General features: G+C 60.6%; 1 protein-coding gene across 2 annotated transcripts; it reads left to right on the top strand.

Moving 5' to 3' along the window:
* The first annotated feature begins 1,029 nt into the window (after positions 1-1,029).
* On the top strand, positions 1,030-11,339 carry LOC119513548 (galectin 3 binding protein). 2 transcript variants are annotated; one of them, XM_037808861.1, is made up of 7 exons: positions 1,030-1,278; positions 1,367-1,474; positions 2,800-2,875; positions 3,844-4,035; positions 5,228-5,359; positions 6,930-7,215; positions 9,917-11,339. In XM_037808861.1, exons 1-7 carry the CDS (start codon positions 1,120-1,122, stop codon positions 11,019-11,021), a joined length of 2,058 nt encoding a protein of 685 aa, XP_037664789.1. In that variant the 5' UTR covers positions 1,030-1,119; the 3' UTR covers positions 11,022-11,339. The 2 variants fall into 2 exon arrangements, with proteins under 2 accessions (XP_037664789.1, XP_037664790.1); XM_037808862.1 differs by lacking the exon at positions 1,367-1,474.
* The last annotated feature ends 1,628 nt before the right edge of the window (positions 11,340-12,967 follow it).

Genomic DNA, 12,967 nt, shown 5'->3' with positions numbered 1-12,967 from the left:
GGCCCCCTCAAACTTCACATCTTGGGGAAAACACTGACTGGTCTGCCTGGGCTCTCCTAGACCATAAGCTGCTGGGGAAACGACGCATCGGCTGCTCGTTGGGGCCACCTGCGGAGCTTTAAAAATGCCCATGCCTGGGGCCCGTCTTCAGGATTCTGGTTTCATTGGTCTGGGGTGCAGCCTGGGACTTTTAACAGCTTCCCAAGGGGTCCTCCTGTGCAACCCGGGCTTGAGAATCACCACGTTGGGAAAACCTGGGAGTGTTCCAGGGAAATAGCCCTGATCCAGAACCGAGGGATGCAAACGACAGAAACAAAAGAGGACGTCCATCCCTTCACCTCGCAGCCCTGGGGCCGAGCTCTCCTTCGGGCTGGCTCTCAGCTCTGCCCCTCACCCTCATGTCTGGGCTTGTCTCTTGAGTACAGGGCTGGGGATATGGGGGGCCTCGGCAGCTGCAAGCAGCAGTTCGGCCAGTGGGACCTGAGGGATGGTGACCAGCAAGTCCTGGGCCAGTTGCCCCCAGGAGTGTGGAGACTTCTCTAGACCATGCAGCCTGGGAATGAGGGGAGCCTGCTCCCCTAGGGGAAATGGGGTGCTGGCTGGCTGTTGGTAGAAGGAGAATGCGCACCAGGGGGCAGAGTGAGTCATGTCCCCAAAGCCTGGAGCGTGGTGGCCGAGGCCGGGGAAGCACGGTTCTCTGGGATCAGAGGCCACGGGTGAACTCTGTTCTTGCCCTCACAGGCTGCATGCCCAGGCCTGCTGGTTTATGTTTGGGGTTCTCTATTCCCTCCTCTGTAAAGGGGGGTGATCAGCATCAGCCACAGCAGACGGCAGGGCCCCCCAATGAGCAAAGGCGTGTCGAGCAATTACAGAGGGCAGGCTTACAGGCAAGTGGCCACCATGAGACCCAGGAAGCACCGCAGGGTGCAGGCCCAGCCCCTCTTCCCTCTGCTCCCCCAAACGCCAGCCCTGCACTAGGAGGAGCGTTCACAGTCAGAAGTGGCTGTCCCCGTCTTGCTCTGGCTGCAGGTTATCAAGTCCTCAAAACCCTGGTTGGAGCTGAGAGGAGAGGGGCCCCCGGGAGCATTCCGTCAGCAGCCAACCCCAGCAGGAGGCGTCATGTGGTTTCTAGAAATCGAAACCAGACTGTTTCCTGAAGCATTTCCCAGGCCTGGGCCAGCCTGGCCACGCTCCCTTCTGGGAGGGTGTTCTCCACAGAGGACCGGCCCGCAGAGCGGCAAGGGCTCCAGGGCAGCCACTGGTACTCACTTTGGGCAGGTAAGCACCTGTCCTTCACTCCTGGGTGGGTGCCCCTCTCTCGCCACAGCACATCGAGTGGGAACCCAGCCTTCCTGTCTGCACACAGGTTCAACTCCTGAGCCCAGGAACCATCGTTGCTGCTCCCAGAGATCCCCAGGGCCCCTGTGCACAGTTGGGCAGGTTGTGCACTGCACAAGGGCACCTAGCCAGAGAGGTGAGCGGGCTGGGATTCAACCCATGGCCCTCTCTCCAGTCTGTGTATTCTGGGGGCCTGCCCCCACCTGACCCAAGAGCACCTTTTTCTAGTTTGTACAAAGTTGCCCCCAGGGTCATGGCCAGCCTTGTCCCACCTTCCTGTGGAGGGTATTGGGCAAAACAGGATGGCCCCTGCCACCTGAAGGGAGGCAGCACTGGCACTCCTGGCTCGATTGGCTTCCCTCTCCTTGGCCCTGAGTTTCTGCCCCAGGGTGATCAGAGCAGGTTGCCTTGGCTCTCCTGGGAATGGGGTGGCAAGGAGAACTCTTCTCTCCCCGTGAGGTCTGTTCTAGGGTGATCGAGCATCCCGGGGGGCCCAGGACTAAAGGGGTTCCTGGGACACACGACAGGTCCTGGCCCCGCGGGACGGTTGGGCCTGTCCCTTACCACCTGCCTGGCTTTGACCCAGTCAGCCTCTCCGAGTTCAGCTCCCTCACTTGTGGGATGGGGCATTAATGAGGCATTTCTCCAGGGGTCGTGGCAAGGCTGCGGTAGGGGTGGGGTGCCACACTGATGTCACCCCGCCTGCTCTTGTCCCCAAGCTGTGGGGAGCACTGCAAGAAGGGTGTCACATGCTTCTTATTGAGCCAGAGGAAACCTAGCTGTTGTGTCCAGCTCGACAGCTCACGTGTTCATGATATGGGAGAGGGAGCAGGGTGGGGCCACGTGCCACTGCAGGTGATGATGTAAAGCAAGAGTCATAAAGGTACATGGTGAGAACTCCTGGGTTCCCTGCCCCTGCCCCAGCCTCTCTGCACCTCAGCTTTTCCAGCCTCATGGAGGGCCCAGCCAGCCCTCCTCCCCGTCAGCCCCGTCCAGGCAGCAAGGGGCCCCCAGCACCCCTCACTCGCAGCGGTGTCCCTCTGTTGCCCCTGGCTCGAGTCATCTCGTCACAGTTCCTTGTGGCACCCTCCCTCCCACCCCGCATGCCCCACCCGGAATGCTCTTTGTCTCCAGCTCCAGATAAAGCCGCCTCATAAAGGAGGCTCCCCAGGCCCCTCCCCACTGGGCCCTGTGTGTCCCCCACCCTCCCCACCCAGGACCCCGGGGCCTGGTCTGAGATGGGCTCGCTTGCCTCTGAGCTCCTGCCCACCGTCCTCACTGCTCAGAACCAGCCCCCAACCGCCCCCTCAATCCTCCTGGGACCACCCTTCAGACGGGCGCAGCACCCTGCCCCACACCCCCAGGCCTGCCGCACAGGGGGTGGAGGGCCCGCCAGACCCGCCCTGGGGCTGAGGGCTGCCCGGAACTCGCACTTCCCTCTGCCCCTTCCTTCCGCTGCAGAGTTGGGGGTGCCCAGGCCCGGCCATGGCCCTCCCACGGCTCTTCTGGATGTGGCTGCTGTTCGCGGGGACCCGAGGTGAGCTGAGCCCTGGGGAAGTGGCCAGAGCAGAAGTCCGTGACTCTGTGGGCTGCGTCCCTGCTCTGTGGGCTCACCCCCAACCACCGCTCCCTCCTTTGCAGAAAATGGAAATAAACGCCCTGCCCAGCGGCCTGGGACACAGGGATTAGACCGGGTCCTCCCGGTTCTGGGAGGGATAAGGGCTCACCTGGGCCTCAGGTGAGATGCAGGTGCTGGAGGGGACCCGAGGCAAGCCCTAAAGCCCTGCAGCACCCGGGGACAGAGCAGGACCGCACGTCACACTGGCGGCTGGGCAGGTGGCGAGGTCAGTGCCACTGGGACCCAGGCTGGACTCGGCAGTGAGTCACAGGTGCCCGTCCTTGCTCTTTACTGGAGAGCCCCCAGGGCCCTCCTCTTGCTGGTAGTTCCACGGAGACACGACACAGCCCCAAGCCGAGCATCGTCCTTGATCACAGATGTCCCGGAAGTCAGGCACTCAGCATCTGCCTGACCGTGTTGGCACCAACAGGGCCATTCACCGCAGACCCAGGACTCCCTGGGCCTGCCGCAGCACCCCCAGCCAACCTTTCCGCCATTCAAGCCACAGACAGCCACCCATGGATGGAACCCACTGGGCACCCCTTCCTTCCCCACTCTCCCTTGGGTTCTGCCACCTCCTGTCTTGGGGGCTGGGGCACACGGTTCCCTGCCCCCCTTACCTATGGGACAGAGGGTGCCAACCTCCAAGGCGAGCACAGGCCAACTTACCCCTAGGCATGTGTCGGGGGTTGTCAATATGCATCTTCCATTCCCCCACATGGGTGGGCTCCCCTCAACGATGGACGGGGGATGAAAAGCCAAACCCAAACCAGTTAGCAGGTCATCCCCTGGTGACCGGGACCAGCACGGGACCCCAGCGGAGCACATAGCCAGGAGGCCTGGCCCCCAAACCAGCTGACCTCTGCTCTCACTCATGCCTCCTGCAGGCGCGAAGGATGGAGATGTGCGGCTGGCGGACGGGGATGCCCCCAACGCTGGCCGTGTGGAGATCTTCCACCAAGGCCAGTGGGGCACGGTGTGTGACCACCTGTGGGACCTGGACGATGCCAGAGTTGTCTGCCGAGCCCTGGGCTTCCAGAATGCCAGCCAGGCTCTGGGTGGAGCCGCTTTTGGGCCAGGTAGGGTCTGCTGGTCCCCGGGTCCCCTAAAGCAGAGGTGTGCAGAGCAGCCCCAGGCCTAGGAAAGGAGCAGTCCCCTAAGACGACCCAGCCAGGCAGCAAAGACGTGCAAATCTTATGCCGGCTGGTTTAATGCTAGGAAACACTTTAAACTACACCAAGGCCCCGGGCTGAGGTATGATGGAGCCCGTCCACTCACGCTCTGCCAGCACCTTGGCATGCGAGTCAAGAGCTAAGCCATGTCCATTCCCGCTTGCCCAGAAGCGCCACTCCTGGGAATTCATCTTCTTGAAACAATTTTCCCCAAAAGAAAAAGCTGTATGCAGGGCAATTTTTCACTGACAGTATCTGTGAGTTTGAAAAACCAATGGAAATAACCTGAAAGTTCTCATCTGCTAAGCTGCTGGAAGCAGAGAGCATAAACTGGGTTGGTTTAAACAATGGGAACGCGTTAGCTTACAAGCTTACAGTTTTGAAGCTGTGAACACGTCCAAATCAAGGCATCATCAAGATGATGCTTTCTTCCCGAAGACCGGCTGCCAGCGACCCTGGGCTCCTCCGTCACACAGCCAGGCACGTGGTGGCGTCTGGGGGTCTCCCCCTTCTCTTCCGGGTTTCCTTGCTTTCAGCTTCTTGCCTCCATGACTTTCTCTCTCTTTGTCTGAATTTCATTCTCTTATAAAAGAGTCCAGTAAGAGGATTAAGACCTACCCTGAATGAGGTGGGCCACACCTTAAGATCCTAGTCACAGAAAGATCCCACTTACAATGAATGGGTCCACACCCACAGAAATGGATGCTTTTCTTGGGCACGTAACAGCTTCAAACAACCACACGGAATATTCAGCAATAGGGACAGTTGCATAAATTATACTCTACTGATTTAATTTCTATGCAGGCATTAAACTTCATAAGGATGAACACTAAGTTCATGGTTTAAGGTTATCATAAGAAACCAGAACCCAGACTTGAATGTTTATCATGATTACCGCTGGGAAAAGGCATCTTTGAACATACCGGAGAGGGATGTAAAAAAACAAAGCATGACTTTAATAGAATGCTAGGATCACGGAATGTTCTTTTTCTTCTCTAACGTTTGTGTGACTGTGCGGCCCTGCTTGTGGGGCTGCCCTCCCCTGGCTGAGCACCTGAGACCCCCCACCCCACCCCGCCTTTGTCCTGTGTGCCAACAGGGGCCGGTCCCATCATGCTGGACGAGATCCAGTGCGTCGGGGATGAACCCTCACTGGCCAGCTGCCAGTCCCTGGGCTGGCTGAACAACTTCTGTGGGCACGAGCGGGATGCCGGCGTGGTCTGCTCGAACGGTGAGGAGGGCCAGCCTGCCCCGAGCCCCGGGGCTCTCCCTGGTCCCCAAATGTGCTGGGGTCTTGCCACTATCCAGGAAGGGCTGCCAGTCCCGTGTCCCCTACCCCACCCAGCACACGCACCCTCCTTGCAGACCACACACCTGTGCAAACAAACGGCCCCCTCTCAAATGAGAGGACCTGGAGTCCCGAAAGCTACTTTCTCACAACAAAGAAATCCACATTCCTCGCTGGCTCCTTCCCGTAGCTGCTTCGGGACGGCTTCATGTAGTCTGATTGTCCGGCAATGAGCTGTTCCAGATACATGCGATTTCCCTGTATTTGGGACCTCTCTCTTTAAGTGCCAAAGTTTGATTTTTGCTAGTTCTCATCTGAAACATCCTGTGCAGCTGAGGATGTGGGACAAGGATGCTTTAAGCATTCCTCGATGGACCAAGGCCCCAATCTCTCGCCTGTCCCTATAACCGCCCTCCGGACTCCAGCCCACACGCTGAGTGACCCCACGTGGCTCCGCACTTCCCAGTCCTGGCATCTGATTTGTATCGTTGTTCTTTCCTCCCTCACTGCCAGTGTTGCTTCTCCCTGCTGCTGGCACACCAGGGGCCAGAGGCACCTCCCCACGCGCCTCCACTGGCGGGCCCCACACTGCCACAAGCTGGGGGTCCCGGGCCCAACAAGAGGCCTCTGAGGCCTGGGAAGGGGGCGCCGGGAGACCAGACTGCAAGTGTAGCGGGTGCTGGATGGGGCGGGGGTGGATGTGGGCAGAGAAGGCAGCCTCTGGGCAGGGAGGGAGGGGGAGCGCAGCATCCCCCAGGGGAGAAAAGGCTGCAGCCGGGAGGTTCAGGGGCTCCTCAGTGCCCCGGGCTGCGGCAGATCAAGGGCTGGAGCCACTAGTGAACTGGGATGGTTTAAATGTCGGAGTTGATTCAAACCCATCTGTGGGCTCTGAAGAACTGATGGGAGCAGCTCCCGGTGAGCCTCTGCAAGGGGGCGGTGGAGGAGCGGGCACCCCGTCCCCGGTCCCTGCCCTGCCCGGGAGCCTTATGTGCCCCCTCAAGGCCTTGGAGCCCCCGAGGGAGGCGGCTTGGCTCCCGGAGCTTCTGAAAGCGGATTGTCTCAGGACGCTTTTCAGGCCGTCTCCCCGGCAGACGCCTGTGGTTTCAGAGGGTGGCTTTGGAGGTGAGATGGCTCCAGTGGTTCTAAAATGGATAGGGCCCGGGGCTCCGAGACCAGGGTGGCCGGGTCCCCCGCCAGAGGTGCTGCTGGAATTTTGGGGAGCACACAGCTAACCAAGGGGGCCAAGCTGAGGAGAGGGCCAAGGACCCGGGGCCGCAGATGGCCGCCCGCCACCCACCAGGGCCACGTCCCTGAGTCACTTTCAGGCCTGCTGGTGCCCCGTCTCCGAGGAGCTGTTCTGAACAGACAGAGCAGGGACTGTTCCTGCAATTTAAAGAGGAAGAAATGACTTCCTGGAGAACACCAGTGTTTCTCCAAAGTCGGGAGCAGGCAAGCAAGGGTCAGGTGCCCACGTGTCCCCCCGTCCCCACGCAGCACGTTCCCTCCCCCCTAGAAACCCACACGGATCCCAGCGCCCACACCTTTGACCTCTCCGGCGAGCTCTCCGACGCCCTTGGCCAAATCTTCGACAACCAGCAGGGCTGTGACCTGACCATCCAGGCGAAGGTGAAGAACGGGGAGGAGGGCCCGAGCCTCTGCGCCCACAGGCTCATCCTCTGCGCCCACAGGCTCATCCTCGCCACCAACCCCGAGGCGCAGGCCCTGGCCGCGGAGCCAGGGGGCAACGTCACCCTGAGCGTGGACGCCGAGTGCGTGCCCGTCTTCAGGGACTTCATCAGGTGAGGCGCCCACGGGGTCTGGGGGGCCGGGGGCTCAGTGCTGGGCGGGTCCCAGGCTCCATCCTCTACCTTCTCCAGGGTTAAGGGACCCAGTTGCAGGAGGACCTGATGGGTATACACACAACACATCACACAACACGCATGCAGCAGTACTACACACAGCACATTACACAATACAGTGTAACATATTACATGTGCACAACGCACACACAACACATAACCACCAATGTGCACACACACCCACACACAGCAATACTAAACACAACTCATACATAATGTAACACACAACACGTGCACAACACACACAACACACAAACAGTGCAAACACAACACAAAGCATACAGTGCATACATAGCATGCCCAACACACAACATATACACCAACACATATGCACAGTGCACACACAGCACACAACACATATGACATGATACAGTGTGACACAACACAGACAACAAATGTGCACAATGCACACACAATGCAATGTGCACAATACACTTGCACACAGCAGTACCACACACAACACTATTACACAATACAGTGTAATACACAACACACACAAGAAGTGCACAATGCACTCACAACACAGTGTACAATGCACATAACACGTTTAGCACAATCTATGTATATCAACACACATACAATGCACACATGTAAATATACCAATTTTCCAAAGCACAATAGAAAAATCTTCCTGGGTCACCGCTCAGTACTGTAAGCTTGAAGAAGTTTTTACGGTAGTGTGGACTGTGGATTTCACTGGAACAACAAGAAGGGAGAGCCTGTTTTGTGACATGATCAGCAGGTCGAGGATGGTGTCTGAGTCCCAGCACTGGGCGGGAGGGTGTTATGGGACACCCATTGGCAGGAGAGGGTCTTTGCAGCCCATCTCCCACCCCTGCCCTCCACCCAGAGGCTGGGCCACCTGCCCAGGGGCCCCCAACCACATCACGGGGCCTCTGGGGAGACACGAGACGGGCACTGTCCATGTGTCCATGGGCAATGCTGGAAAAAGCAGAGGGGAGCCCCCCTTGACTGCTCGCACAGTGCCTCCTGCAGGCCTCCCCGTGGAGGGTCTATGCGTCGCCACCAGCAAAGTCATCCAGGGACTTGTATTTTGAAATCATGACTATAAAGAAAAGAAAATTTTCCTTTCCCCTTCTTAGGACCCAGAGCTTTATATAACTGAATATGACCTTTAAAAAAAAAAAAGTTAATGCAATTAAAACCAGATTAAAATGGTTTCTTTCTAGCCAAGTCTAAAAGCTTGGTGGGTCTCCTGCCCCTCCTTGCAGGCTTGATTTTTTTACTATTTCTGAGCATGGCCCGTGGCACCCACCCTGCCTTCCCAGGCCCCAGTCACAGCCCGGCGGTTCTCTGGAGAGTTCTCTCCCTGCACGCACGCACTCATGCACACACAGATACACAAACACATGCATGCAGAGCAAATGCACGTCCACATGTATGGGCAGCACGTGCTCATGTGCACACACACACACGTGTGCACACACACACACGGATATATGCACGCACTCCCAAGGCTGAGAGGCCACAGCGGGCAGTTGCCCTGAATTCTTGGCCTCTTCCTGTGCCCAGAAGGCCTCAGAAGACCCAGATCACCGGCGGAACCAGGAGTGGAAAGCCAAGACAGCCTCCCACCCCGCGCGCCCGCCCTCTGTAGCCGCCAGGGGCAGCCCCTCGGCAGCGCACCTTGCTGATGAGAATCCAGCAGTCGGCGATTGCCTTGACGCTTGCGGGGGTGGGGTGGGGGGATCTCAGCTCCTCTTCAGGACGCTGGTCAGGTGGGCACACCTGCGAGAGGGTGGCCAGGGGCCAGAGGGTGGAGCTGCCCTTTGGTGCCTGAGTTTGCAGTCAACAGGAGGAATCAGGCGGCATTTTAGTGAATGGAGGAATAAATGAGTGCAGGAAGGAATGACGGATGGTGCTTTGGCCTCCCTCCTCCCGGGCGGGTCCCTGCAGCCTGGGCCCAGGGGGGTGCAGTGGATGCAGTGGATGGGGTCGGGGGTCGGGGGTCGGGTCAGTGTACAGACTCCTCTGGGGCTTCTGGAAGGCTCCAATCCCATGAGTCACGGTGCCTCCCACTCTGAGAAGTGGGTCCGGACACGTTGGAGCAGCAGAGCAGTCCCTGCTCCCACTCTAGCTTCGTGGTGAGTAGCTCAGCCTCGGGGCTACCCACATGGGCTCACGGATGGGCTGGGAGAAGGCTGGCACTACGGGGCATGGCCCAGGGTGTTGGGGGCAGAGAGATGCCCAAGGGAACCCGCTGAAGGGTCTGACTAGGGGCGCAAGTGCCAGAAGGAGGAGCAGCCCCCCCCCCAACTGCCCTAATGCCCTGTGACAGGTGGGTCCTGGCACCCAGGCCCTGCAGATAACAGTCCAGACCCACATGATGGTGACAGCGTGCCATCACTAATGAGGGACAAGGCGGCCGTGGGTGTCATCCTTGGAGACATAGTGTGCTTTGCCCTAAGCAGACATGAGATAAGAAAAAGTGGGTTTACCCAACAGATACATTAAGGGAGGCTGAACACTCCCTAAAAATCCATCTTTGGATTCCTTGAAGTGGGTGGCACCCCTGGGGATCTGCAGGGGGTTGACAGCAAGCACGGAAAGGCGTCGGGAGGTGGGCACGGACACGGGGCCAGGCCAGGCCATCAGCTCCCGCCACCTCTGCCCCTCCCAGGTATCTCTACACCCGAAGGGTGACCGTCTCCTTGGCGTCCGTGAAGTGCTTCCACAAGCTCGCCTCGTCCTGCGGGGCCACGGAGCTGCAGAGCTTCTGCGGGAGCCTCTTTGCCATCCTCCTTCCCCAGGACCTGTCCTTCCAGACGGCCCTGGACCTCTATGCCTACGCCCTGTCCACCCGGGACGCCCTGCTGGAGGAGCTCTGCGTGCAGTTCCTGGCCTGGAACTTCCAGGCCCTGACCCAGGCCGAGGCCTGGCCGAGCGTCCCCTTGGGCCTGCTACATGTCCTGCTCCCCAAGAGCGAGCTGGCCCTGCCCAGCGAGCTGGCCCTGCTGAAGGCCGTGGACGCCTGGAGCCAGGCGAGGGGCGCCTCCGCGGCGGAGACGGAGGGCTTGCTGGAGCACATCCGCTTCCCCATGATGCAGCCCGAGGAGCTCTTTGAGCTGCAGTTCAACGGGTCCCTGTTCTGGAGCCACGAGGCGCTGTTTCAGAAGAAGACGCTGCAGGCCCTGCAGTTCCACACCGTGCCCCTCAGGCTGCTGGCCCAGCACACAGGCCTGAACCTCACCGCGGCCCCCTACCAGCCCCGGATTTACACGTCAGCCACCTGGAGCGCCACCGTCACCAGCGGCTCCTGGAATACGTGGCCAGCGTATGAGCCCTACGCTAGAAAATACGCTTACACCCGTGCCCCCCGTCACTACGGGTACTACCCCTACCAGTCTTTCCAGACCCCTCAACACCCCAGCTTCATCTTCCGGGACAAGCTCCTGCCCTGGTCCCTTGTCTACCTCCCCACCGTCCAGAGCTGCTGGGACTACGGGATCTCCTGCTCCGTGGATGAGCTCCCCGTCCTGGGCCTCAGCAGGTCCGGCTACCCGGATGCCAACATCGGCTACGGAAACAAAGCCCTGATGCTCTGTGACAGGGGCTTTGTGGCAGGTGTCACCGATTTCCAGGACCAGAAAGCCCTGATCCCCAGCGGCCTGAGCCCCAATAGCTCCAGCAGCCCTCTCTTCTTCCCCTGCCCCGCGGGGAACTTCAGCGTCTTCCGGGCAGTCATCCGCCCGTCCTACCTGACCAACTCCACCGGCGGGGACTAGCGGGCCTGGCCCAGGGGCCAGAAATGCCCCCGCGGCCGCGGGCACCTCCTCCACCTCCGTCCTCTCTGCAGCCACCTCCTGCCAGCGGCCACCAGGTGTCTCCCCTGCTCCCGTTGAGCCCTGAGCTTTAAGAAACCCCCGGAAGCTTCCAGCTGCTGCTCACCAAGGGGGCCGAGTGCTCCCAGCTCTCCCACGGGGTCGCTGAGTGTGGTCGCTGTGGAATTTCCCCACGTCCGCTTTCGGTTTCCCAGCTCACTGTTCTCACTTGTCACTGATCATTAAAATTGTCCGGGGCCCCCGTGTGGGGTCACTCATGCAGAAAGTGTTGTTGTGTCCCCACGGGGTTCGGGGCCCGGGGTGTGCCGGGTCGACGGGACCTCAGCAAGCATCGCGGTGTCCCAGATGGCGATCGTGTGGGGTGGGGCCACAGGTTGCTGTGGTCAAATCCAGGGACGGCCCTACTTTGGAGCGGTTCTCTGGGAAGAGACGGCTCATAGGGCCGAAGCTGCCGGGGAAGGACCAGGGGCCTCCTGGGAGACGGGTGGGGGCATGTGGCAGCTCCAGGAATCTCTCCCCGTGGCTCCTCGCACGTGGACGTGGGGGCTGGGACAGGGACGCCCCTCTCAGGGTGGTTTGCAAGAATGAAAAACTGGAAGCAACCTGACAACCCATCAACAGGGTGCTTGACCACCACCAAGACGCCCACAATGCAGTTAAGTCAGGGGGGAGAGGGATGTGCCAAAAGGATAAGGGTGACTCGCGGAGTGTAGGGGCGGCTGGGATGCCAGGGGCAGTCTGATCCGAAGGCCACCCAGGGACTCTGCTCAGTCGCCTGAGTATAGACGCCACCACCGACAGGGGTGAGATTCTCAACTGTCCCTGTTTCTTCAGGCGAAACTCATCGGGCACAGAGTCCCCAGGGGCCATCGGCTTGGTCCGAGCTCAGGTCCCGTGCCCGCCCCGCTGCCAGGGCCGGAGAGAACCAGCACCAGCACCGTTTGGGCCTCCGAGGGGGAGGCAGCACGAGGCTCGCCCAGTGAGGGGGGAGGCCCAAACGGGGCGGCCCCAACAGCAGCGGGCACCCAGCAACCTGTCCTCCTTCCCCACTTGGATTTCAAAAACCAAAAACAGAAACGTCGAAACTCCTGCCTCAGTGAGGGCAGCTTCACCCTGTCCTCCAGGCAGGCTCCCAAGCCCCCCAGACCCTCTGCACCCAGCTCCAGGCCAGCCCCCTTGGCAGAACTGCCATCCACGCCCCCCATGCCCCCCACGCCCCCCACTCCCCTCCGTACCCTCCACTCCCCCCACGCCCCCCATGCCCCCCACGCCCCCCCACTCCCCTCCACGCCCCCCACTCCCGTCCGTACCCTCCACTCCCCCCATGCCCCCCACTCCCCTCCACGCCCCCCACTCCCCTCCGTACCCTCCACTCCCCCCATGCCCCCCACTCCCCTCCGTGCCCTCCACTCCTCCTCATGCCCCCCACTCCCTCCACGCCCCCCACTCCCCTCCGTACCCTCCACTCCCCCATGTGCCCCCCACTCCCTCCACGCCCCCCACTCCCCTCCGTACCCTCCACTCCCCCATGCCCCCCACTCCCCTCCGTGGCCCTCCACTTCCCCCCTTCCACGCCCCCATGTCCCCCCACACCCCCCACTCCCCTTCCACAGCCCCCCACTCCCGCCGTACCCCTCCACTCCCCCCCATGCCCCCCACTCCCCTCCACGCCCCCCACTCCCCTCCGTACCCTCCACTCCCCCCAATGCCCCCACACTACCCCTCCACGCCCCCACTCCCCTCCCCCCATGCCCCCCACTCCCTCCAACCACGCCCTCCCACTCCCTACCGTACCCTCACACTCCCCCATGCCCCCGCACTCACCTCCACACCCCCCACTCCCCTCCGACCCTCCCCTCCCAACTGTCCCCCCCCCGCCCCCACTCCCT

Source organism: Choloepus didactylus, chromosome 18, assembly GCF_015220235.1.
Source record: "Choloepus didactylus isolate mChoDid1 chromosome 18, mChoDid1.pri, whole genome shotgun sequence".
In the NCBI taxonomy this organism is placed as follows: domain Eukaryota; kingdom Metazoa; phylum Chordata; class Mammalia; order Pilosa; family Megalonychidae; genus Choloepus; species Choloepus didactylus.
The sequence above is the reverse complement of the archived record's forward strand: the minus strand, read 5'-3'. Positions and strand labels throughout refer to the sequence as shown.